This window comes from Somniosus microcephalus, chromosome 9 (genome assembly GCF_052327205.1).
Source record: "Somniosus microcephalus isolate GS21.2 chromosome 9, FLI_Smic_1.0, whole genome shotgun sequence".
Classification (NCBI taxonomy): Eukaryota; Metazoa; Chordata; class Chondrichthyes; order Squaliformes; family Somniosidae; genus Somniosus; species Somniosus microcephalus.
Window position 1 is genome coordinate 107,409,199 of NC_140995.1, and position 26,639 is coordinate 107,435,837.

The 26,639-nt window shown below is 43.3% G+C and overlaps 1 protein-coding gene across 3 annotated transcripts in view; it reads left to right on the forward strand.

Moving 5' to 3' along the window:
* Positions 1-1,450: 1,450 nt before the first annotated feature.
* Positions 1,451-26,639, forward strand: part of gtf3c2 (general transcription factor IIIC, polypeptide 2, beta) — a 165,645-nt gene continuing 140,456 nt past the window's right edge. Inside the window, exons 1-4 of one of the 3 annotated variants that reach the window (XM_085996965.1) lie at positions 1,451-1,649; positions 10,203-11,885; positions 17,542-17,899; positions 26,337-26,443. In XM_085996965.1, the coding sequence (XP_085853091.1) occupies positions 10,270-11,885; positions 17,542-17,899; positions 26,337-26,443 (2,081 nt within the window). In that variant the 5' untranslated portion in view covers positions 1,451-1,649; positions 10,203-10,269. The remainder of the gene's footprint in view (positions 1,650-10,202; positions 11,886-17,541; positions 17,900-26,336; positions 26,444-26,639) is intronic. The other 2 variants (XM_085996964.1, XM_085996963.1) reach the window with 2 other exon arrangements.

A 26,639-nucleotide genomic window follows, 5' to 3' on the forward strand; every position in this document is an offset into this window, starting at 1 on the left:
TTTTTACTTTTGAAAAGCATTGTTTGGCAAAGTGATTCTTTCCATTACACTTTGTGCACATTTTTCCAAACGCTGGGCATTGTCTTAACTGGTGTTTGTAACCACAGCGTTTACAATTAAAAATTTCATCCTCCGATTGCTTTTCATTTCTGTTCTGCCCACGTTTCTTCCCCTTGTAAGACACAGCACCGACAGCAGCATTATCACTCATTACATTCGCATCATTATTGATTTCACTGAAAGTCTTCGCGTGATTTCGAGCTAGCTCGCTGGCTTGGCATATTTTCACCGCATTTTCCAAATTGAGTTCGGTTTCTCTCAACAGACGTTCCCTGACTTTTTTTATCATGAATACCAAACACAATTTGGTCACGAATCATGGATGCTTTGAGCTCAGAGAAATTACATGTCTGTGCTTTCAGTTTCAGATCAATTATAAAGCTATCAAAAGTCTCATTTTGTTGCTGTGTCTGAGAACGGAAGATGTATCTTTCATACGTCTCATTCTTTTTGGGAGAGCAATGTGCATCAAATTTTTTTAGCACATCTTCTAATTTTTCTCTGTTCTCCTCTGGATTAAATACAAATGTATTAAATACCTCTATCGCCTGTGGACCTGCAACCGTAAGCAGCAACGCTGTCTTCCTTGCGTCTGGCTTCATACCGAATCCGATGGCTGCAATGTAGAGTTTGAATTGTTGTTTAAAAGTCTGCCAATTGTAGTCGATTTTTCCTGTGAGTTTCAAACGCTCTGGTGGCTTCAAATTCTCCATGTCGCCTTTCACAATTTTCAGCAGATCTTCACCATCCTGGTACCATCTTATGTTCATTAATAAATAGACATTCTTATTATGAACACAGCTAGCTTTTGCTAGACACTTTTATTGAGCACATGTGGACTAGGTACAGTATCTGTAGAGGCTTCCATCTTGACTGCTGCCTTCTGGTTAGCCTAGTGCCTCATGGGTAATGTAGTCTTAATATACATACAGCTGGGTAGTGTAGTCTTATACATACAGCTCTACGGCACCACCTAGTGTCCACTATAGAATGACATGTTATTGATCATTACAGGAGGGGTCTGTGATTACTAGTCCATTTGAAAATTGGTCCTTCAACCAAAAACAGTTTGAGACCCAGTGCCATAAACCATTGCCCAGCCCCTGCTGCCAGGATCCTGCCCCCATTATAATGGGACGATGCGGCCCTTTCTTACGCCATTATTAAAGATGGCAGCACAACCTTCAAATCGGCATCAGCAGTGGCGCCTCTCTCTGGATCCACCCAATTTTCGGTCGCCTTTCTATGACATCACCTTGTTTTACGCTGGGCTCGCTGCGTCGGGCGATAAGTGCGGCGTTGTTCCGCCCATCTGTTTATCGTCCGTCATGACAAAGGGCTGCAGTCTGGGCTGTGAATGGTTCGCCGCGGTGTCAATCACACGAGCTGGCTAAGCCCCGCCTCAGGACGGTGGCTCGCTTGCTATTTCTGGCAGTCGGCATGTCGAATGGCCTGTGAGCGAGGTCGGAGGAAAATATACAAAAAATAACGGCGGGTTAAAGTTCCACGTGTACCCGGCTCTGAGCCGCCATCTCATCCTCGTCCGATCAGTGAAGGAGCCTGCGGACGCGGGGCTGCGATGAGACAAGGTATTATTAAAGCTTTACATTGATCTCAGCAGCGGTGCGAATGGCTGTGGCGGGGTTTGATGGGCCGGGCCGGGCTGGGCAGCGGTTGGTTCCGGCCTGTCACTCACTGCAAGCTTCAGGCACCCAGTGTCAGTGCTCCTTCCTGGGGCGAGGAGGCTCGGTGCCCGCTGCAGACTCGGGGCAATCATCAGACATGGGTTGGGGCTGATTACATCATCCGCGTCCTTCCACCCAACCCCGTTTCACTGCCTGTTCTACCACTTTACAGTATTTTTATTAGACAAACATTTATTGTTTTTACATTTTCACTTTCAAGGGCATTGATTTGTACTGCAGTAAAACACCACAGGTACTTGCTCAAGTGCGCAATCTTTATGTGTGAGCCTAGCTGTGCTCATCAACCGTGAGAGCCATACAGCAGGAGTTACTGAATAATGAGCAAGGACACTGATTCTCTCTCTTCCCACCCTGCGCACAGGGATGCAGCTGCAAATTGTTGAATCAGCTAACTTGAGTGCCGACTGGGGATCTGGTCTGTGTGGCTGAAAACTGTACAAGAATAAAGAAAGACTTGCATTTATATCGTGCCTTTCACGACCACCGAATCTCTCATAGTGCTTTACAGCCAATGAAGTCTTTTCTGAAGTGTAGTCACTGTTGTAATGTAGGAAACGCGGCAGCCAATTTGCACACAGCAAGCTCCCACAAACAACAATGTGGTAATGACCAGATAATCTATTTTAGTGATGTTGATTGAGGGATAAATATTAGCCAGGACACTGGGGATGACTCCCCTGCTCTTCTTCGAAATAGCGCCATGGGATCTTTTACGTCCACTTGAGAGAGCAGACGGCCTCTGTTTAACGTCTCATCCGAAAGATGGCATCTCCGACAGTGCAGTGCGCCCTCAGTACTGCACTCAAGTGTCAGCCGAGATTTGTGTGCTCAAGTTTCTGGAGCGGTATGTGAACCCGGAGAACAGTGTGGCTTTACCCAATAACTTGACCATAAAATTTGTCACGTTTGGCCACTTTGAAGTTGTGTTGTGTAATCTTCCTTTTTTATTAAAATGATCTTTTCTCTAGAGGTAAACCTTTATTTAAATGTGTATAGGAGTGGCCGTTTTAATGGATTATATAACTGCTGGTTAATTTCTGCAGTTTTAAGTTAAGGGATATCAGTAATGAGGGAAATGGAATGTTACTTCCACAGTGTTAATTCTGAGCTGACTAGTATCGCACAGCCAGGTGGAGAGTAAAGCTCTTCAAGGACAGTCTCAAAAGAGCTCCCTGCTGCAGAATGACTTATTTCCCTATTATTCACACGAGCCATCCTTCTGGGCTCTCTAAGTGAGAAAAAAAGTCTATTCGCAATCGTGGTTTTTAAACATTTTTTTACTTTTGCTAAGCAACCACGAAGGATTGTAATGAGATTAAATTTGTTTAATAGAAGATGCTTACAAACTGGGGGAGGGGGGCCTTCAGAAATATCCGTATGGGCTGGATTTGGATCCACATTTCAGATGAAAGTGCAAGTGTGCTAACCCATTGCACCACTTAAATCCTCGTAACTAGCAGCTTTTAACAGTTCCTAGGAGATTTGGAGACACAGCACATACCTGGCTACCACTATTGTGCAGTTTTATTCAGAAGTTATAAGATAGGAGACATGGGAAATGGAAATGTTACTCGTATAAGTGAATTTTCAGGATTGCGATGTAATTAAAGCGTGGGTGTTGTGAGTGTACCTAAAAGGGCTGGAGGAGGTTAGAGATAAGGAGGAGTGAAGCCATGGAGAGATTTTAATACAAGGACAAGAATTTTTAAATCGAGGTGTATGTTAGCGAGCAGGGAGGTGATATATGAATGGAACTTGGTGCGAGTTAGGATACGGGCAGCAGAGTTTTGGATGAGCTTAGGATTATGGAGCGAGGCCGGCCGCGAGAGGATTGGAGCGAGGCCGGCCGCGAGAGGATTGGAGTAGTCGAGTCTGGGGGTAAACAAAGCATGGATGAGGGTTTCAGCAGCAGATGGGCTGAGGCAGAGGCGGGCGATATTACAGACACCCAGCTCTACCTTTCCACCACCTCTCGATCGCTTCTCTGCCTCTCTTGTCAAACTGCTTGTTTGATACCCATTTGCAAACGATCTACAATTTCCTTCAGTTAAACATTGAGAAGACTGAAGCTCTGTACCCTTGCCACTGATTCCACCTCCTTCATTGTCTCAGGGTAAACCAGATCTCTTGCAATTTCAACGCTCTAGTCTGTCCCTATATATGCTCCATCACAAAGATTGTCTACTTCCCACTTTAACACCGCCCACTTCTGTCTCAACTCATCTGTGGCTGAAATCCTCATCCATGCCTTTGTCACTGCCAGACTCGCCTATTCCAGTGCTCGTTTGGCAGGCCTCCCATCCTGCACACTCTGTAAACTTCAGCTCATCCAAAACTCTGCTGTCCATATCCTAACCCGCAACAGGTCCCACTCACTTAACACCCTGTCCTTGCAGCCCTTCATTCACTCCCAGTTCCCCAACACCTCCAATTTAAAAATCTCATGCTAGATTTTCCTCACTCTTCCCTATCTCTAAGTTACTACAAGCCTCCCCCCTTTCCGAATTCTACGTTTGTCTGACTCTGGCCTCTTGTGCATTCCCCACTTCCCTTTGCACCAACATTGGTGGCTGTACCTTTAGCTGTCTAGGCCCCACTCTTTTTATAAAAAAAAAAAAAAAAAATTCATTCTCGGGATCTGGGCGTCGTTAGCAAAGCCAGCATTTATTGCCCATCCCTAGTTGCCCTTGAGAAGGTGGTGGTGAGTCGCATTCTTGAACCGCTGGAGTCCGTGTGGTGAAGGTACTCCCTCAATCCCCTCCATAAACCTCTTTATCTTTCTCATCTCCTTTTACAACCCTCCTGAAAACCCACCTCTTTGAGCAAGCTTCTGGTCATCCCTCCTAATACCTCCTCCTTCAGCGTGACATTCATTTTTGTCTGATAGAAACATAGAAGATAGGAGCAGGAGTAGGCCATTCGGCCCCTCGAGCCTGCTCCGCCATTCAATGCGATCATGGCTGATCATCCAAATACAGTACCCTGTCCCTGCTTTCTCCCCATACCCCTTGATCCCTTTAGCCTTAAGAAATATATCCAACTCCTTCTTGAATATATTTAATGTATTGGCCTCTACTGCCTTCTGTGGTAGAGAATTCCACAAGTGCACCACTCTCTGGGTGAAGAAATTCCTCCTCATTTCTGTCCTTAATGGCTTACCCCTTATCCTTAGACTGTGACCCCTGGTTCTGGACTCCCCGACCATCAGGAACATCCTTCCTGCATCTAGTCTGTCCAGTCCTGTCAGAATTTTATAAGTTTCAATGAGATCCCCACTCATTCTTCTAAACTCCAGCGAGTACAAGCCCAATCGACCCAATCTCTCCTCATACGTCATTCCTGCCATCCCAGGTATCAGCCTGGTGAATCTTCGCTGAACTCCTTCCATGGCAAGAACATCCTTCCTCAGATAAGGCGACCAAAACTGCACACAATACTCAAGATGTGGTCTCACCAAGGCCCTGTACAACTGCAGCAAGACACCCTTGTTCCTGTACTCAAACCCCCTTGCTACGAAGGCCAACATACCATTTGCCTTCCTTGCCGCCTGCTGCACCTGCATGCTTACCTTCAGCGACTGGTGCACAAGGACACCCAGGTCTCGTTGCACTTCCCCTTCTCCCAATCTATTGCCATTCAGATAATAATCTGCCTTCCTGTTTTTGCCACCAAAGTGGATAACCTCACATTTATGCACGTTATATTGCATCTGCCATGCTTCTGCCCAATCACCCAACCTGTCCAAATCATCCTGGAGTTTCTCGGCATCCTCCTCACAGCACACACGCCCACCCAGCTTTATGTCGTCTGCAAATTTGTTTATATTACATCTAGTTCCCTTGTCTAGATCATTAATATATATTGTGAATAGCTGGGGTCCAAGGACCGATCCCTGCGGTACCCCACTAGTCACTGCCTGCCACTCGGAAAAAGACCCGTTTATTCTAACTCTTTGCTTTCTGTCTGCCAACCAGTTCTCTATCCAAGTCAATACCTTGCCCCCAATCTCATGTGCCTTAACTTTACACGCTAATCTTTTATGCGGGACCTTATCGAAAGCCTTCTGAAAGTCCAAATACACCACATCCACTGGTTCTCCCTTCACCTATTTTACTAGTTACATCCTCTCAAAATTCCAGTAGATTAGTCAAGCACGATTTACCTTTTGTAAATCCATGTTGACTTTGTCCGATCCTGTCACTGTTTTCCAAGTGCTCTGCTATTACATCTTTTATATAATGGACTCTCGCATTTTCCCCACTACCGATGTCAGGCTTACCGGTCTGTAATTCCCCGTTTTCTCTCTCCCACCTTTTTTGAATAGTGGGGTAACATTAGCTACCCTCCAATCCATGGGTACTGTTCCAGATTCCATCGAATGTTGGAAGATGATCAGCAATGCATCTACTATTTCTAGGGCCGCTTCCTTAAGTACTCTAGGATGTAGATTATCAGGCCCTGGGGATTTATCAGCCTTCAGTCCCATCAATTTCCCTAACACCATTTCCCTACAAATACTGATTTCTTTCAGTTCCTCCCTTTCATCAGACCCTATGTTCCCCGACATCTCTGGGAGGTTATTTGTGTCCTCCTTTGTGAAGACAGAACCAAAATATGTATTTAATTGGTCTGCCATTTCTTTGTTTCCCATTATAAATTCCCCTGATTCTGACTGCAAGGGACCTACGCTTGACTTCACCAATCTTTTTCTCTTCACATATCTATGAAAGCTTTTACAGTCAGTTTTTATGTTCCCTGCAAGCTTACTCTCATATTCTATTTTCCCTTTCTTAATTAATCCCTTTGTCCTCCTTTGTTGAATCCTAAACGGCACCCAATCCTCAGGTTTACTGCTTTTTCTGGCCAATTTATATGTCCTCTCCTTGGATCTTATGCTATCCCTTGTTAGCCACGGTTGAGTCACCTATTTTGTTTTATTTTTATGCCAAACTGGGATGAACAAATTCTGTAGTTCATCCATGCGGTCTTTGGATGTTTGCCATTGCCTATCCACCGTCAACCCTTTGAGTGACATTCCCCAATCAATCCTACCCAACTCGCGCCTCAGACCATCGTAGTTTCCTTTATTTAAATTCAGGACCCTAGTCTCTGAGTCAACTGCTTCATTCTCCATCTTAATGAAGAATTCGATCATATTATGATTGCTCTGACCCAAGGGGCCTCGTACAACAAGATTGCTAATTAATCCTTTCTCGTTACATAATACCCAGTCTAAGATGGCCTGTTCTCTGGTTGGTTCCTCGACATATTGGCCCAGGAAACCATCCCGTAAACACTCCAGGAATTCCTCCTCTACAGTATTGTTACTAATTTGGTTAGCCCAATCTGTATGTAGATTAAAGTCACCCATGATGACTGCGGTGCCCTTATTGCACGCTTCTCTAATTTTCCTTTTAATGCCATCCCCAACCTCCGCATTACTGTTTGGAGGTCTATATACCACTCCCACTAACGTTTTCTGCCCCTTGGTATTTCTCAGTTCTACCCATACAGATTCCACATCATCAGAGCTAATATCCTTCTTTACAATTGTGTTAATCCCTTCTTTAACCAGCAATGCTACCCCACCTCCCTTTCCTTTTTGCCTATCTTTCCTGAATATTGAATACCCCTCGATGTTGAGTTCCCAGCCTTGGCCACCCTGGAGCCATGTTTCCGTAATCCCAATCAAATCATATTCGCTTACCTCTATTTGCGCAGCTAATTCATCCACCTTATTACGAATGCTCCTCGCATTAAGACACAAAGCCTTCAGGCTTGTTTTTTTAATGAAGCATCTTGGGATGTTTTTCTATGTTAAAGCAGCTAAATCGCTGCTCACGATGTGGTCTCCCCTACACTGGGGGGACCAAACGCAGATTGGGTGACTGCTTTGCGGAACACCTCCGTTCAGTCCGTAAGGGTGACCCCGAGCTTCCGGTCGCCTGTAATTTTAATTCACCACCCCATTCCCACTCGGACCTCACCGTCCTCGGCCTCATGCATTGTTCCACGGAAGCTCACTGTAAACTCGAGGAACAGCACCTCATCTTCCAATTTAGGCACTTTACAGCCTTCCAGACTCAATATCGAGTTCAACAATTTCAGATCATAACCTCGGCCCCTATTACATTTTTACTTATTTTTTATCCACACCTTTGTTTTGGCCTCCCCCCCCCCCCCCCCCTTTTTTTCTCTCTCCAACATGGCAGCTGTCTCCCATTCTGCCAGCGCATTTCACACCTAATCTAGAGCCGTCTTTTGTCTTCACTAGTCCTATCACCATCTCGTCTCGTTTTGAATACTTCTTAATGTCTCTTCTCTTTTGTTCTCTCCCAGCCTGGCCTCTTAATCTATTTCATTTCCTGTGCTTCTTTAGTCTTGACAAAGGGTTTTCACCCGAAACGTTGACTCTGTTTTCTCTCCACGGATGTTGCCTGGCCTGCTGAGTTTTTCCAGCATTTTCTGTTGTTATTTTGGATTTCCAGCATCTGCAGTATTTTGCTATCGTAAATAGATGTACATTGCTGTTCTAATATTTAGGAACGTTATAGCAACTTGTGAAATACATGGCCTAGACATGGGCATGATGATGCTGATTACAAAATGTGATTTTTTTTTTTTCCATTTCTCAGAATTTGTATGCTGTTTTTGCTGAGCATTTTACCCTAAAATAATTATAATGGATAGCTGCTTTATAAATTAATAGTCTTTGCTATGTAACTCAAATCCCCCAAATAAAAAGCTTTCAAAAGTCTATATAGTAACTAGCATTGTTTCTGAAATAACATTTCATTTTTGTTATTTTTATCTTTGCTACGAGAGTATCAGTCGTATACCAATGTATTAAAGCTTCACCACTCTACTTCCAGTATGGGTATAGTTTTTTGTCGAATATTTTAGTTTGCACTAATTGACGTACTGTAGTTTGAGATGTATTCAGTGTATATTATAAAAGATATTTTTTTAGTCTATTTGAAGTTGATCCAGTTCTTCCCCTCCTGTTCTTTCAGTGCACTGTGAAAGCTTTCAGAGTGATTTTTCCACATTAAGGATAATTTTGTGCTCTGGGCCCAGACAACTAGAACTGGGCAAACTCAATTCACTTGGGAGCCTTGGAGTTGACAGATAAAGGAAATTTTCATCACATCACTTTGGTTTGGATTCAAACTCGGACTTGCGTTGAAAGAGTACCATGCTAACCCATCAAGGGGACTGGGTGGTACAGTGGTTGTATGTGACAGCTAGTGTTTTTCTTAGTGTTGCTGATTGGGTACTCCCTCAGTAAATGTAGCCTAAAATGGCAAATGCTGTGTTTTAATATATTTGCATTAATTAATATTCCCCTGAGCTTTGTTCTACTAACTGTATACAACACAGTTGGTCATGTAATATTTGATTTGGTAACTGATTTAAAAAAGAATACAGCACAGTGGTCTCAAACAATGCTATGCCAATTTCATCCTTCAGAAAAAGAGGGAACAATATTTAAGATGGATTTTGAGATGCCGGAACTATGGAAGTGTCATCTGTGGAATGCAGCTGATAATGTGTTCTTATGAGTTGAGGTCAATGATCAGCCATGATCTTATTGAATGGCGGAGCAGGCTCGAAGGGCCATATGGCCTACTCCTCTTCTTACGTTCTTATGTGTACTTAATAATATGCAACACTGTTCTGTTGATATCCTGGGGTTTTCTTTGATTACTATAGGGATCAGTGGGGAAATTTCCAGGAAGAATGACAAGCCAAATGAGTAATTTTGTAGTATAGGAAACTTTGGTTTATCCGGAGGTTAACTGTCTGGAATGCTCGATCCACCGGCAAAAATCAGGAGCCGTTTCGTTAGGTTTTTTTTCTTTTCGTTGCTTTTTTTTCACCAGTCAGGCTCTGCAAGGTCTCGCTGAAGCTGTTGCTAAGCTACAGAGACGCTTGCCAAGGTACGGCCGACTGTTTAGAAGCTAAGCAACAGGGTTTGTTGCCAGATACGGAGCTCAAAAGCTCTGTATGTTTCAACATTAGCGCTGGTTTGTCCGGCAGTTTTGATGGGACGGCAACAGCTCGGTCCCATCGGTGCCGGATATCAAAGTTTCCTGTATGTGTGTTCTGTGGAAGGAATGGGCTCAACCGGCCCAATGGCCTCTCTTGAATTCTTAAGTTCTCTGTATTTTGGAACAGGAGTTTATGATCACTGCTAAAATCATCAAAGTCAAGAATAAAACAGTGATTGTAGCCCAGCCCCCAAACTATGTGTGTATTGTATGCAGCTTGATACCATAAGCTCAGAGACATGATGTGAAAGTAACTGTTGGAGTATGCCTGCTTAGTTGGAATTTAGGCTTTGTGGTACGAAACCAATATTAAAGGCAATATAATGTTAAGTGTGTCATCCTTAACTGCAGTACTAAATTTGAAGTTTTCCAATTTGTTTTCTAGATTTTAATGAAATTGCTGAGCCTGAGCTGATCAACTGCCTGAAGTGTACAAGGAGGAAAATACATTTATGGAACCAAATGTTCAGGAAACCTGTGAGGCTGATGCAGAAGAAGCGCAAAAAAAGGTTGTGTCCGTAGAAACTGCACAAACTTCTGCTGACACCACGTCACAAGTAAATAACGATGGATTGGAGCCTTCATCCAGTGATTTTCACATGGGGATCCCTGCTGAGGACAGTGTGCATTTGGAAAAAGACACCATGTGTATGTCCGACATTACAAAAAGAGGCTGTAAGAGCTTAAAGTTAGGAGACAATAAGAGTACTTCACTTCTACCCGAAGCAGCCACACAAGTTGCTAAACCAATGGTTGCTATTAGAACATCAGTGCAACCAGCAACTCGTAACAAAAGGCAGAGTCCACAAAAAGACAAAGGTCTGCTGGTCCCTGGCCTAAAATTAACGAGGGATCTTTCCACCATAGATGTGAAGTCTGTGACAGCTTCTGGAGTGTCTGCAGATGAGAACAGCCTAACTGTTGGTGCAACCCTTTTACAGCAAAGTGCTAACATTAAAAGGGAGAAATCCAATCCTGCAGACCACAGCTTACAACTTGCAGACAGTCATTCCATTGTGGGTAGGAGTACTGTGATACGTGCTGAAATCTCTTCAAAATATACCAATCTCTTACTTGAGACTCCAGTAGTTTCACAGCAAGGTACTTGTGAGATAGGAAGGCAATCAGGAAAAGATCAGCTGATTGATCATTTAAAACTTTCTGCTGCAGATGAGAATACTGCAACTCCAGATGAGTCTGGTCTAACTGCTGATACATTGCCTATACAGCAAAATACTGGCAAGAAAAGGGGGAGATGCAAAAAAGACCAAAATAACTTGATGTGTAGTCCGGCAGTGGGGGACCTCTGTAATATATCTGTGAATGGTAGTTCTAGCGAAACAGGAACTGATCCTGTGAAGATCCCCAAGAAACGAGGAAGAAAACCTAAAAGTGAAATGGTTACACCTGTGAAAGAAATTCTCTATCACAGTAATACTGAGAATAGTGATCTGGGAACTCCTGAACCAGTGAAGATCCCAAAGAAACGAGGAAGAAAACCTAAGAATGCAAAAGCAGTGCCTATTGCAGGAGTAGTGCCGCAAACTCCATCAACGGGGGGTTGTAATAGTGTTGAGAATGGCGCTGATGGTGAGTTAGGAACTCCTCAACCGGTGAAGATCCCGAAGAAACGAGGAAGAAAACCTAAGAATGCAAAAGCAGTGCCTGTTGAAGGAGTAGTGCCGCAAACGCCAACAGGGGCTTGTAATAGTGTTGAGAATGGCGGTGACAGTGAGATGGGACAGCCTGAACCAGTGAAGATCCCGAAGAAGCGAGGAAGAAAACCTAAGAATGCAAAAGCAGTGCCTGTTGAAGTAGTGCCGCAAACTCCATCAATGGGAGGTTGTAATAGTGCTGAGAATGGTGGTGACAGTGAGATGGGAACTCCTCAACCGGTGAAGATCCCGAAGAAACGAGGAAGAAAACCTAAAAGTGAGATGGTGCCACAAGAAGAGAATACAGATACCCATGGGCTGTTGAGGCCGATTGTCCAGAGACTATTGGAAGAGAGCGGTGCCGATGATGAACTAACAGCAAGTGGGAGACCAAAGAGGCGGGCGGCCAGAGCGTAAGGAAATAATCTTGTTGGCCATGCACGTGTGCTTGAATTGTTGCTATGTGTTCCTGGTGGGCGAGACTCCCTGCCAGGAGTGCAAAGTTGGAAAATTACTCCTCCAATCTCAACATGAATAAAGTATTTAACTATAACATAAATCGAAGAGAGATCAAGACACTGGAATCAGTTTAAATTAAGCATGAAACAACCATTGGGTGTGTCACTGATCCCAGTATTTATTGCTAAACGGTCTGATGAGTAGTGAAGCCCCTATGGTCTATTGGTTTCTCCCCACGTTGTAATCTATGCACAATCTAAGAAGGATGGAAGGTTGAGTTTTCGCTAAAATTTGGCAATAAATGGGACGTGCTTAAATGGCCTGGTGGTCACGGTATTAGTGTGCTGTAGAGCTCTGCCGGCCATCATTAGGATATGGTCATGCTCACTGTGTCCCATGCAATGTTTCATGATCTCAGGCAAGAGGTGCTGGGTCATTTCCTAACACAGTACCGAGGGAGGAATAATAGGAGGGCAAGTTACCTCAGGGTAGTTTCTGATTAGGAAACAAAAGTGTTGGAGACAAAAAAATAGAATATGTTACTTGCCATATTTGAATGCTTAGATAAATGGAGGTGATAAGCTTCCAGCCTATTTTGTAGAATTTTCATATCAATATGAGCAAAAACATTACAATATTATCTAGCTATTTTGATCATTGAATTTGTTTTTTCAGAAGTATTTTTTGTTTTTGAATTGTGCAAAAGTAAATACAATCTTTTTAAAATTACAACTTTACATATTTTAATATCTTTTCCCCTCCCCCATTTATATTCTCCCACAGTAAAATTACTGGTTCTGAATTTTCAATTGTATTTTAGGCTGCATTTTACCTTACAACAATTCCAATGCCAGTAAAGGAGGTAGCGTTACTGCCTCTAGAGGTGTGGAGTCTCGAAGTGCCTTTAACCTACACTTCTGGAGGTGCAGCACTGGAGCAATAGCTTAAATAGCTGCTGGCTGTCGGCAGGCTCCGTGCTCAGGCCAGCAGTGCAGTTTCCTATTTGCCAGCCTGTATGAACCTTTCCAATCCATGAGGGAAGATCAGGGAAAAGGCATTTATATAGCGCCTTTCATGACCTCAGGCTGTATGAAGTACTTTTGAAGTGTAGTCACTGACGTAATGTAGGGAAAGACGGCAGCCATTTTGCACACAGCAAGGTCCCAGAAACAGCAATGAGATACATGACCAGATAATCTGTTTTTCAGTGATGTTGGTTGAGGGATAAATGGTGACCAGGACATCGGGTGAACTCCCCTGCTCTTCTTCAAATAGTGCCTTGGAATTTTTTACATCCACCTGAGAGGGCAGACTTGGTTTAACTTCTCATCCAAAAGGCAGCACCTCTGACAGTGTAGCACTCCCTCAGTACTGCACTGGAGTGTCAGCCTGCATTATGTGCTCAAGTCTCTGCAGTGGGACTTGAACCCACAACCTTCTGACTCGGTGGCAAGAGTGCTAGCAATTGAGCCATGGCTGCCAACTTGAGTAGCCAGAAATGAATTGCATTTGTGAGTTGTTTTGCCATTTGTTCCAGTGCTGTACAATCTGCTTCATAATGTGAAAATAGAAGTTGCTTTATAACATTAAAAAAATTATAGGGCTTTGCAGCTTTGACTCTTTGAAGTAAAAACTAGAAATATTGTCAGCAATTTTATCATATGAACATTTAACAGGGCTGCACCCCACTCCATTTCAGTATTAAAATACTGGAGAGAGGAATTTGATACGTGCGAGTTAAGCATTCATATGGTAACGTCGCTGATCGCAATCTTTACCTGTAAATTTTCAGCTTTCGATATATTCAGGTTGTCTGCCCATAAATCTGAAAACACAGTTTGCAGCAGATTTTTGTGTTAAAATATATTTCTCTCGAGTTTCTGTTACTACTCGCTAATGCCTGTTGTACTATTCGTAATTACGATGCAATATAGTGGCAAATAAGGTGTTGCACAATATTTTTTCTTTTCCTATACAGCATTAATGTAGTAGAAAGAACTTGGATTTATATAGCGCCTTTCACAACCTCGGGACGTCCCAAAACGTTTTACAGCCAATGAAATACTTTTGACGTGCATTCACTATTGTAATGTAGGCAATGCGGCAGCCAATTTGCACACAGCAAGGTCCCACAAATAGCAATGTGATAATGACCAGATAATCTGTTTTAGTGATACTGGTTGAGGGATAAATATTGGTCAGGATACCAGGGAAAACTCCCCTGCTCTTCAAAAGTGCTATGGGATCTTTTACGTCTACTTGAGACAACAGACGGGGCCTCGGTTTAACATCTCATTCGAAAGATTGCACCTCCGACAGTGCAGCACCCCCTCAGTACTGCACTGGAGTTAGCCTAGATTTTGTACTCCAGAAGCTGGATTAGAATTTGTACCCACAACCTGCTGACTCCGAGGCAAGAGTGCTAGAAACTGAGCCAAGGCTGACAATATTAAACGTAGTGCACAAAGGTGGATTTAAGGTGGAAAGAATTGGCCCTCCATTTATAATCTTTTCTGAAAAACCTTATACATTTCTGAACCCTTTATCTGCTCATAACAGGGAAAGTTTACAAGCTCTGAACCTATGAATTATTTCGTTGAATTGTACTACTTTCAAGGAGCAAAGATCTTCATCCTAAGATGTTAAGTGCTGGTACATTGGTTCTCAAAACAAACCTCTGGAGGGTCATGAGCATGTGCTGGGGAGATGGAGGGGAGACTGTGGCTGCTTCTCTCCCTGAGGCTCTTGTTTATGTCATTTCTGGCTCTAAGGCATCCTTGTTGCGTCCCAGTTCCCATCTCACCTTGAAGGTGTGATTTTCTTTTTCCACGAACAGATTCTCTGTCCCTTGAGCAGGAACTTTTTTTTTGTGCCAGATGAGATATGTTCATCCATAACGTGCAGCAGAGTCTGCTGCTAGAATGAAGCATCAGCCCCAGATAGCAGCCAGGAACCATCAGGTAGCTAAGTGGCAGAGAGAAGCATCACAGGAGGAGGGAGAGTCCCTTAGCAGCTGGGTGGGAGTGCTACGGGAAGAAGGAGATTATCCTTAGGTTGGGATGGCATGGAGAAGGACTTGAACAGGATAGGAGTGCCTCCAGGAGTAGGGTGTAATTAGTGAATAAATGTTGACCAGGACACCAGGAGAACTCCCCTGCTCCTCTTTGAATAGTGCCATGGACTATTTTACATCAGGCAGGGCTTCAGTTTAATGTCTCATTGTAACCTAGGTTATGTGCTCAAGTTCTGGAGCGGGGCTTGAAGCCACAACCTACTGATTCAAAGACCAGAGTGTTACCATTGAGCCAAGCAGGCACTTGATACTAGTTAGGATGGGTAGTAGAATCAGAAGTGGCAGCTCAGCAATTACATAGCAAGTTGCGCAAAACATGCAAGTGAGTAAAATAATAACGTGAAATTAGATACAGACAAATTTAAAGTACTGCACATAGGAAGAAAAAGTGGCACTGCTTGTACTCCATGAATGGTAGCACTCACTTCTAAGTCACAACAATGTGGATTCTAGCCCCACTCCAGGATGAAGTTAAAGATAGATCATGAAAGAACTTGCATTTTATATAGCACTTTATCATGTCCTCAGATATACCAAAGCTCTTCACAGCCACAGAGTTATTTTTGAAGTCTAGTCACTGTTGTTATGTAGGAAAATTTGGCAGCAAATTTGCACACAGCAAGGTCCTGCAAACAGCTAATGACCAGTTATTGTGCTTTGGTTGAGGGACGAGTGTCACTTCCCTACTCTGCAAATAGTGCCATGGGATCTTTTACTTCCACCTGAACAGGCAGTTGAGGCCTTTATATAGCATCTTATCCAAAAGGTGGCACATTTGACATTGCAGCACTTCCTCGGTACTGCACTGAAGTATCAGCCTAGATTAGGTGCTGAAGTCCTGGAATGTAGCTAGATCCCACAAACTTCTATCTCGGGTGAGAGTGCTACCACTAAAACATGCTGACTGAGGACACAAGTCCTACTACATTTGATGCTAAATATGTCCAACCAATGCAAAACAACAATCAGTAAAAATCATTAGAATGTTAAACTACATAGCCAAAACAGTAGTATACAAGCCAGAAAGTCATGATCAAACTGTACAGTTTTGTGCTATGTCCCGTTCTAATCACAGGCACAAGGGAGCTATTCAAGTTTCGGAAACAGTGCGGAGAGAGCCATAAGGCTGATTCCTAGTGTTAGAGGGAGCCATAAGACTGATTCCTAGTGTTAGAGGGAGCCATAAGGCTGATTCCTAGTGTTAGAGGGAGCCATAAGGCTGATTCCTAGTGTTAGAGGGAGCCATAAGGCTGATTCCTAGTGTTAGAGGTCTGAGTTATGAGGAAAGACAGAAGCAACTTGGGCTTTTCAGCTATGAAAGCAGGCATCTGCGATGTGATCATCTTGATGTATATAGATTGTAAGCAGTATGGAAAAGGTAAATCTGGAAAATTATTTTAAGCTAAATTGCAAGAATAGGACAAAGGGCCACTGGTTCAAACTACTCGACAGTAAATTTAGGACTGCTTGGAAATACAGTGTGATTAACACCTGGATTGGACTCTCAGATAAAGTAGCAGGTGAAAACTGTGAAATCATTTAAGAACCACTTGTACGCTTTAGTTTTATTTTGGGTGGCTGAACTAAGATGGGCCAGAATAGCCTTCCTCATCCATAATTATATTGTGACCTTGTGAAGTATAGTAGGGTAAGATTAAAGTCCTCTCTGTTCTACCTCCATGTCTATGAGCACCACTGCTTACTGAACTAATGTGATGTTTATCCATTTCCCATATCGGGCATCTTGTGGCTTCTCTCTGAGTTTGCCAATTACTGTCACGTTGGGGGCCATTTCGTGCCATCAGAGTCCGAGTTTAATTTGAAGTAGGTCCTATTACACCACTCGGCCATCTTTTTTTTCTTTTGAGGTGTTTTCTTCCTTTTGCCTTTCTTGGATCTCTGCATGCCATACACTGTCTCGGGTATCTGAAACTGGTTCCAACAGATGCACAGGGCGACTGACTGTTTACTCTGCCTGTTTGCAAACCCCTTAGTTTACTCTGCCTGTTTGCAAATCCCTTATTTCTGCTTGATGCTGGCTCTGATGGCTATGATGTAGCTGAGATCAGTAACTCAAAATGTGAAGTGGTTAAAGATTCATACCATGCCCCTCCATGGTACAACACGCTGAACTCTTTATGTATTGTGGTGCCACGCAATCAGTTTTGTTTCTGTGGTGCACATCCCTAGCCTGTCAATCATGCTCTACTTGTTTTGTGCATTGGAGGACATTACCGCACTTCTTATTTTACCTTCTGTATTTTTGACCCATTCCCTGAATAACACATTGAGAGGTTAAAATGCATTGTATTTTTTAAGTCACGCTTTAGCTTATTTTCGACATATGATGTAATTCTCTGGTTGGGGGTGTGGTGGGGGGGGGTGCGCGAGGAGAATGATTGGACTTCCATTCTGAGTATTATGGATGATAGCAAGTTGTATTTCATTGTGTGAAGTAGCCTACACTTGCCTATATTATAATCTAGCATCAGAATGTGTGTATATTATCTATTAAGCTGCATTGTGTTTTCTTCCAGTGCCTTGCTTTATCTGCATGAAATAGTTGAGGAAATAAGATCACCACCTTATAAAGTAGATGATGTGGCTGACAGTGCAAATGATAGTGAACCAGACCAGTCTCTGTATCAGCCGCTGTCTGAACCTCCGTCCTCCCCTAAACGAAGAAGAGGAAGGAAGAGGAAAAAATTCAATGATGATGTTTTTGATGACTTGTCAGATGACAAAGATTTTGTGGTTTCTGATGGAATAACTGATGAGGAAGAGGAGGAAGAAGAAGAATTTAGTGAAGTCGATCTACCCAGTGATATTTCCGAGTCTGATCTGGATGATCTTTATGATGGGGAAGGTCAGAAACCGAGAAGGATTTCGATAAACGTGAGTTACTTTACATTACAGTCCATCTCTGTTGTGATCTGCATGCAACCATTTCTTGTACAGTTATGGGGTAACTTAAGATGCTCTATTCTCAGCATGGAGCAGAACCTCACAAAATTATCTCCATAGTCTCTGCGCTTTCATTCTTAACAATGTTTTGGGACTAATTGCGAATTGAAAACTATTACTAATTTAGTGAGCAGTATAAACGTAGTTGGGGTGATTTTAAGGCTACCCGCCCGGTGAAAAGTGAGTGGGCAATTAAAATAGTCCTGGTGACCTATCGCTCGCGTCCCTATCACGCATGGATACTACCACCATCAATTTTAATCTGCTCTTCTGAGTCGGTGGCAAGGATATCCACCTGTAGCTGGTAGGGTTCAGCTTTATATATGCAGATCGGGGTCTGATGACTTCATTGATTCCTCAACTGCAATTTGAACTCTGGCCTGAGCGTGGAATCTGTGTGGCTTTCCCACCAGGAGAAGACAACAGGATGAGGATTCGGAACCAAAAGAGGCCATTTAAGGTAAAGAAAATGTACTTTCCTTGTGGTGCCGGGAGGAGAAGGATTGATCCCCGGGCTCCATGAGGAAAGTTTAGGTCTCCCCTTCCCTGGGTTGCCTCCCTTTGGTGCTGCCTGAAATATCGCTCTCGCCTGCTGGCCAGATCCCGTTTTGAGCAGGCAGCTGACTAACGGCGTGCAGATTAGGCCCGGGAGTTAAAATTGTCAGGCCTCATGCTGCTGGGGTCGGGTGATGGATTGGAGCTCGCTCCGTTCCCTGCCCACCCGAATCGCATTCCAGGTTACAAGTGGGACTAGTTTGTCTGGTGAATTACACAGATCTCCACAAGTCAGATGAGGTGGATAATTTCTTGTGATTGTTCATTTTGTTAGCATCATTTGAAAATGAATATATTTGGAAACTATTTCCCCAAACACTGGATATATTAATAGGAATCCATGTTTTTGATATTGAACCCTTGAAGTTTTTATGTGGAAGCATTGTAGCACAACTGTAAGCCACCAAAAAAGGCATTTAAATGGCAGAAATAAATATCCAGCTTGGATTAGAAGCAGAAGATCATGTTTTCACTACGTTTCTGGAATTCTTTTAGAAGGTTAGAGGATGAGGGCTTTTCAGTTAATATAATTTACTTGGATATTCATGTTTGAGAATTGTAAACAAATCAACGGCAGACTAACTCTGGATTGAAAACAGAACTGAAGATGATGATGATGGATAGGGAAAGTTCTGTTGAGCATGGGGCAGTGGCTACAACAACAACTTACATTTATATAATGCCTTTAATGTAGAAAAACATTCCAAAGCTTCACAAAAGCATAATAAAATAATGAACGCTGATCCAACAAAGGAGATATTGGGGAGGTTGACCAGAAGCTTGGTCAAAGAGGTGGGTTTTAAGGAGGGTCTTAAAGGTGGAGAGGCTGAAAAGTTTAGGGAGGCAATTCCAGAACGTGGGACCTCGGTGGCTGAAGGCATGGTCGCCAATAGTGGGGCAAAGGGAGGGATGAATGCAGAAGAGGCTAGAGTTAGAGGAACAGAGAGTTTGGTGGAGGTTGTAGGGCCGACGGAGGTTGCAAAGATAGGAAGGGGCAAGACCATGAAGGGAATTAAACACAAGGATGAGAATTTAAAACTAGTGGATAGTTCTGGGTCTCAATTTGGCAAAGAGTACTTACTGTAATACAACATTTGCTGCTGCAGGGCTTTATGGTAAGGTGACAAGAATAAGGGAGAGTAGCAACACTTGGAGATCTGGACCAATTAACTAGCTTGGTTAGGGGATGGCAAGTGCAGTTTATAGTTAAATGTAAGATCCATTTTGGAACAGGAAATGGCAAACATACTTAGAATCATAGAAATTACAGCACAGAAAGGGATTTGACCCATCGTGCCTGTACCAATGCTACCCCTTCAGCTGGGTATATCCCATTTCCCTCCCCATTCTCCATACCCTTTGATATTTTTCCTTTTCAAATACTTATCCAGCTCCCTTTTGAATATTGTTATCTCTGTGCCTCAATAGCCACTTTTGGTAAATCATTCCACGTGGTGAGTGTCCATTGACATAGGTGGAAAAGAATTTGGATGTAATTGTTGGATATTGATAAGTTGGTGAGGATCCAGAGAATGGTGGAAATTATTGCACAGATGGAGGCCCATTGCACCTGTGCTGATGCTACCCCTTCCATTAGAGCAATCTACCCTAATGCCCTTTCCCTGCATTCTTTTTCAAATACTTACCAATTCCCTTTTAAATGATGCTGTCTGTGTCAATAGCCACATGTGCTAAAATATTCCATGTTCTAAATCCTCTATGTGGAAATTTTTGTTTACTAACTTTCACCTTTGTTCATGCATACAAACATATGAAAAGAAGAATGGGGAAAGATGATCCAGTGCATCAAGCCTGCCCCATCCAGATATGGTGCAGCCATGTACATATTGAAGCACGCACCACCCCACCCCCCCCCATTCACAGAATTCCTGGGAGAGGCAGAAAAAGCAAGAAAAAAATCTGAGCTCTATTTAGAAAATATTCTGGGAAATTCCTATCCGTCTTCTTGGGACAATCAATCAGAGCTCCAATCAATCTGTGTCACTGGGTCTCCTCCCCCAGCCCCCCTTACTGGGATTTCCGGTGCTTCCCCCAAGGAGGAGTGGAGTGCCTGTGCCTGCAAAAGGCACATGCAAACCACAGCTATGGTAATGAGGCAGCAGAAGGTTTTATTTCTTATGATGTTTACAATGTTGGCAAGATCACACTTATAGCTCACCTCTACAACAGTTGTGTTTACAATTGGGTCACTTCACGGTGCATTAAAAATCAACCACATATACTGTGGGTCTCGAGTCACAGGTAGATCAGACCAAGTAGGGGGTGGCAGGGTTCCTTCCATGAAGGACATTAGTGAGCCAGTTGAGCTTTCATCATAAGTATTTTTCCCACTGCTAGCCCAAAAACTACCAGATCTACTGCCATGGTGGGATTTGAATTTACATCCATCTGGATTGCTCATCCAATGCCATAACCAGTGCACTAATTTTTGAGTTCACTATTGCTGTCAGGTTCCTGAGTTAGATTTGAGAGTCTTTTAACTTCATATCAGCAGCTCTGATACAGACTGACAAAAATATCTAAGGCTGTAGACAATGTTTTCATTGTGGTGGCTTACCTCCAAAGGAGAGAATCACAGGCATGGTGTTCGATTGAGCATGGCTTTCTTGGTAGTTTGGAAAAGCCATGTGATTGTCACTATTTCTATGGTGCTGTAACTAAAGGCCATTCATGATGTTTTTTCTCATGAGTGGCATTGTTCTGTTGGAGTCTTTCCAGCTCCTGATGCTCAGATTGTTGTCGGATATCAGTGTTTTGAAACTGTAGCAAATTATAAGCCTTCTTTGATTTATTAATCTAGAAGAATAGTCTACCATGCAAGCTTTCATAGCAACATAGAAGATAGGAGCAGGAGTAGGCCATTCGGCCCCTCATAGAAACATAGAAGATAGGAGCAGGAGTAGGCCATTTGGTCCCTCAAGCCTGTTCCGCCATTTAATGAGATCATGGCTGATCATCCAAATTCAGTACCCTGTCCCTGCTTTCTCCCCATATCCCTTGATCCCTTTAGCCTCAAGAAATATATCCAACTCCTTCTTGAATATATTTAATGAATTGGCCTCAACTGCCCTGTGTGGCAGAGAAATCCACAGGTTCACCACTCTCTGGGTGAAGAAATTCCTCCTCCTCTCAGTCCTAAATGGCTTACCCCTTTATCCTTAGACTGTGACCCCTGGTTCTGGACTTCCCTGCCATCGGGAACATCCTTCCTGCATCTAGTCTGTCTAGTCCTGTTAGAATTTTATAAGTTTCAATGAGATCCCCTCTCATTCTTCTAAACTCTAGCGAATATAAGCCTAATCGACCCAATCTCACCTCATACGTCATTCCTGTCATCCCAGGTATCAGTCTGGTGAATCTTTGCTGTACTCTCTCCATGGCAAGAACATCCTTCCTCAGATAAGGTGACCAAAACTGCACACAATACTCAAGGCGTGATCTCACCAAGGCTCTGTACAACTGAAGCAAGACATCCTTGCTCCTGTACTCGAATCCTCTCTCTATGAAGGCCAACATACAATTTGCCGCCTTAACCGCCTGCTGCACCTGCATGCTTACCTTCAGCGACTGGTGCACAAGGACACCCAGATCTCGTTGCACTTCCCCTTTTCCCAATCTATTGCCGTTCAGATAATCTGTCTTCCTGTTTTTGCTAGCAAAGTGGATAACCTTGCATTTATCCACATTGGGCAGATGCATGGCAAATGCAATATAATCACCCAACCTGTCCAAATCATACTGGAGTTTCTCTGCATCCTCCTCACAGCACACACGCCCACCCAGCTTTGTGTCGTCTGCAAACTTGGAGATATTACATTTAGTTCCCTCATCTAGATCATTAATATATATTGTGACTAGCTGGGGTCATAGCACCGATCCCTGCGGTACCCCACTAGTCACTGCCTGCCACTCGGAAAAAGACCCGTTTATTCCAACTCTGCTTTCTGTCTGCCAACCAGTTCTCTATCCAAGACAGTACCCTACCCCCAATCCCGTGTGCTTTAACTTTGCACGCCAATCCCTTATGCGGGACCTTATCGAAAGCCTTCTGAAAGTCCAAATACACCACATCCATTGGTTCTCCCTTATCCTACCAGTTACATCCTCAAAAAATTCCAGTAGATTCGTCAAGCATGATTTACCTTTTGTAAATCCATGTTGACTTTGTCCGATCCTGTCACTGTTTTCCAAGTGCTCTGCTATTACATCTTTTATAATGGACTCTAGCATTTTCCCCACTACCGATGTCAGGCTTACCGGTCTATAATTCCCCATTTTCTCTCTACCACCTTTTTTAAATAGTGGGGTTACATTAGCTATCCTCCAATCCATGGGAACTATTCCAGAGTCTATAGAATTTTGGAAGATGACCAGCAATGCATCTACTATTTCTAGGGCCACTTCCTTAAGTACCCTAGGATGTAGATTATCAGGCCCTGGGGATTTATCGGCCTTCAATCCTGTCAATTTCCCTAACACCATTTCCCTACAAATACTGATTTCATTCAATTCCTCCCTCTCATTAGACCCTATGTTCCCGACATCTCTGGGAGGTTATTTGTGTCCTCCTTTGTGAAGACAGAACCAAAGTATGTATTTAATTGGTCTGCCATTTCTTTGTTCCCCATTATAAATTCCCCTGATTCTGACTGTAAGGGACCTACGCTTGACTTCACCAATCTTTTTCTTTTCACATATCTATAGAAGCTTTTACAGTCAGTTTTTATGTTCCCTGTAAGCTTACTCTCAATCTATTTTCCCCCTCTTAATTAATTGCTTTGTCCTCTGCTGAATCCTAAACTGCTCCCAATCCTCAGGTTTACTGCTTTTTCTGGCCAATTTATATGTCCTCTCCTTGGATCTTATGCTATCCCTAATTTCCCTTGTTGGCCAATGTTGAGTCACCTCTTTTGTTTTATTGTTATGCCAAACAGGGATGAACAAATTCTGTAGTTCATCCATGCGATCTTTAAATGTTTGTCATTGCCTATCCACCGTCAACCCTTTAAGTAACGTTCCCCAATCCATCCTAGCCAACTTGCGCCTCATACCATCGTAGTTTCCTTTATTTAAATTCAGGACCCTAGTCTCTGAGTCAACTACTTCACTCTCCATCTTAATGAAGAATTCTATCATATCATGATCACTCCTCCCCAAGTGGCCTCAGACAACAAGATTGCTAATTAATCCTTTCTCATTACAAAATACCCAGTCTAAGATGGCCTGATCTCTAGTTGGTTCCTCAACATATTGGTCCAGGAAACCATCCCGTATACACTCTAGTAACAATACTGTGGAGGAGGAATTCCTAATTTGGTTAGCCCAATCTATATGTAGATTAAAGTCACCCATGATAACTGCTGTGCCCTTATTGCACGCTTCTCTAATTTCCCGTTTAATGCCATCCCCAACCTCAGCATTACTGTTTGGGGGTCTGTATACAACTCCCACTAACGTTTTCTGCCCCATGGTATTTCTCAGCTCTGCCCATACAGATTCCACATCATCAGAGCTAATATCCTTCCTTACTATTGTGTTAATCGCCTCTTTAACCAGCAATGCTGCCCCACCTCCTTTTCCTTTTTTCCTGTCCTTCCTGAATATTGAATACCCCTGGATGTTGAATTCCCAGACTTGGTCATCCTGGAGCCATGTCCCCGTAATCCCAATTATATCATATTCGTTTACATCTATTTGTGCAGCTAATTCATCCACCTTATTACAAATGCTCCTCGTATTAAGACACAAAGCCTTCAGGCTTGATTTTTTAACACACTTAATCCTTTTAGAATTATTATTTACTGTGGCCCTGTTTGATTTACACCCTTGATTTCTCTGCCTTCCACTTTTGCTTTTCTCCTTCCTGTCTTTTGATTCTATCCTTGCTTCCCTTTCCTCTGTCTCCCTGCACAGGTTCCCAACCCCCTCCCCAACAACACTAGCAAACACTCCCCCTAGGACATCGGCTCCGGCCCCGCCCAGGTGCAAACCGTCCAGTTTGTACTGGCCCCACCTCCCCCAGAACCGGTTCCAGTGCCCCAGGAATTTGAATCCCTCCCCCATGCACCATTCCTCTAGCCACGTATTCATAATATCCTTCTATTTCTCCTCTGACTAGCATGTGGCACTAGTAGCAATCCTGAGATTACTACCTTTGAAGTCCTATTTTTTAAATTACCTCCTAACTCTGTATATTCAGCTTTTAGGACCTCGTCACGTTTTTTTCCTATATCGTAGGTACCTAAATGCACCATGACAACTGGCTGTTCACCCTCCCCCTCCAGAATGCCCTGCAGCCGCTCCGTGACATCGTTGACCCTTGCACCAGGGAGGCAACATACCATCCTGGAGTCTAGTTTGCGGCCGCAGAAACGCCTCTCTATTCCCCTTATAATAGAATCCCCTATCACTGTAGCTCTCCTGCTTTTTTTCCTCCCGTCCTGTGCAGCCGGACCACCCATGGTGCCAGGAAGTTGGCTGCTGCTGCCTTCTGCTGATGAGCCATCCCCCTCAACAATATCCAAAGTGGTATATCTGTTTGAAAGGGGGGTGGCCACAGGGGACCCCTGCACTACCTGCCTGCGCCTACTATTCTGCCTGGTAGTCACCCATCCACTCCTGCCTGTGCAGCCTTTACCTGCGGTGTGACCAACTCCCTAAACGTGTTATCCACGATGTGCTCAACATCGCAAATGCTCCAGTATGTATCCATTCGCAGCTCCAGCGCCGCAATGCGGTCTGTCAGTAGCTGCAGCTGGATACACTTCCCGTACACATGGTTGTCAGGGACCTCGAGCCTGTTCTGCCATTTAATTAGATCATGGCCGATCATCCAACTTCAGTACCCTGTCCCTGTCTTCTCCCCATATCCCTTGATCCCTTTAGCCTTAAGAAATATATCCAACTCCTTCTTCAATATATATAATGAATTGGCTTCAACTGCCTTCTGTGGTAGAGAATTCAACAGATTCACCACACTCTGGGTGAAGAAATTCCTCCTCATCGCAGTCCTAAATGGCTTACCCCTTTATCCTTAGACTGTGACCCCTGGCTCTGGACTCCCCCGCCATCGGGAACATCTTTCATAATGGATGGATTGCTCTTCAACTTTCACTTACACAGGCTTGTTTGCCTAACAAGTAGTCATCAGGTTTGACCATTGCCTTTAATCTTGTCTGGGCCGGCTGAGCATCTTTAGTTGATGTGTTCAGGGGCTTCAAATTTAGATTATTCCTTGGAATCCTCAGAATTTAAGGAGGAGGCAGTGACCATTAGCTTTGACTTTGGCACCCAGTGTTGGCATTGAGCATTCATTCCCAGGTCAGGTATAGCGTGACAAAGTTAAGAATAAAGTTCCCTTTATTTTTGTTCCAAAAGTGGCCTAAAGGAAAGTAACAATAATGGATTGGTAATTCAAATGAACATGTGTGTTTTTAATGATATACGGTAGACTGATTCAGTTGGTCTGCACACAGTGCTTATGTGATGCAATCGAGTAATTTGTATTGATCAGATACTGTGTTGCTCGTTCATAATGTCACAAATTGTGGCCCTTCAGTCACCTCAACAAGTCCCTTTTAAAAATAGCCAAGATCAAAACCTCAGTGCAGTGTAATTTTATCAGATACAACATGCCCGCACCATACAAAGGGTAGGCTCAAGTAACGGTTTAGGGCAGTGTAAGATTTGATGATTAAACCAGTTTTATTTGGAGTTCTTTTGGCCTGAGCACTGAATTTTATAGAATGACATGTCTATAAAGAAATAACTATTTTAAGTATTCTGTTTTCAGAAACAATCTTGCAGTACAAAACGGCGGTTGTATGGAAATTTTGCAAACGGCCTACCTAATACTATAATGGTACCAGTATGGGAAGCTACGACAATTACAAGAAAGCAGTAAGTCTCAGAATTCCTTTTCAATGAGAAAAATAAACCAAGATCAAAACTGTTTTAGTGCACTCAAAAGGTGTGATTATATTTTAGATTTTAAAAATGTAGTTTATATATTTATGTATCTCTTTTGGGACTTGGGACATTTTTCTACATTAAAGATACTGTATCAATGCAAGTTTTTGTTGTATTCCTCATAAAT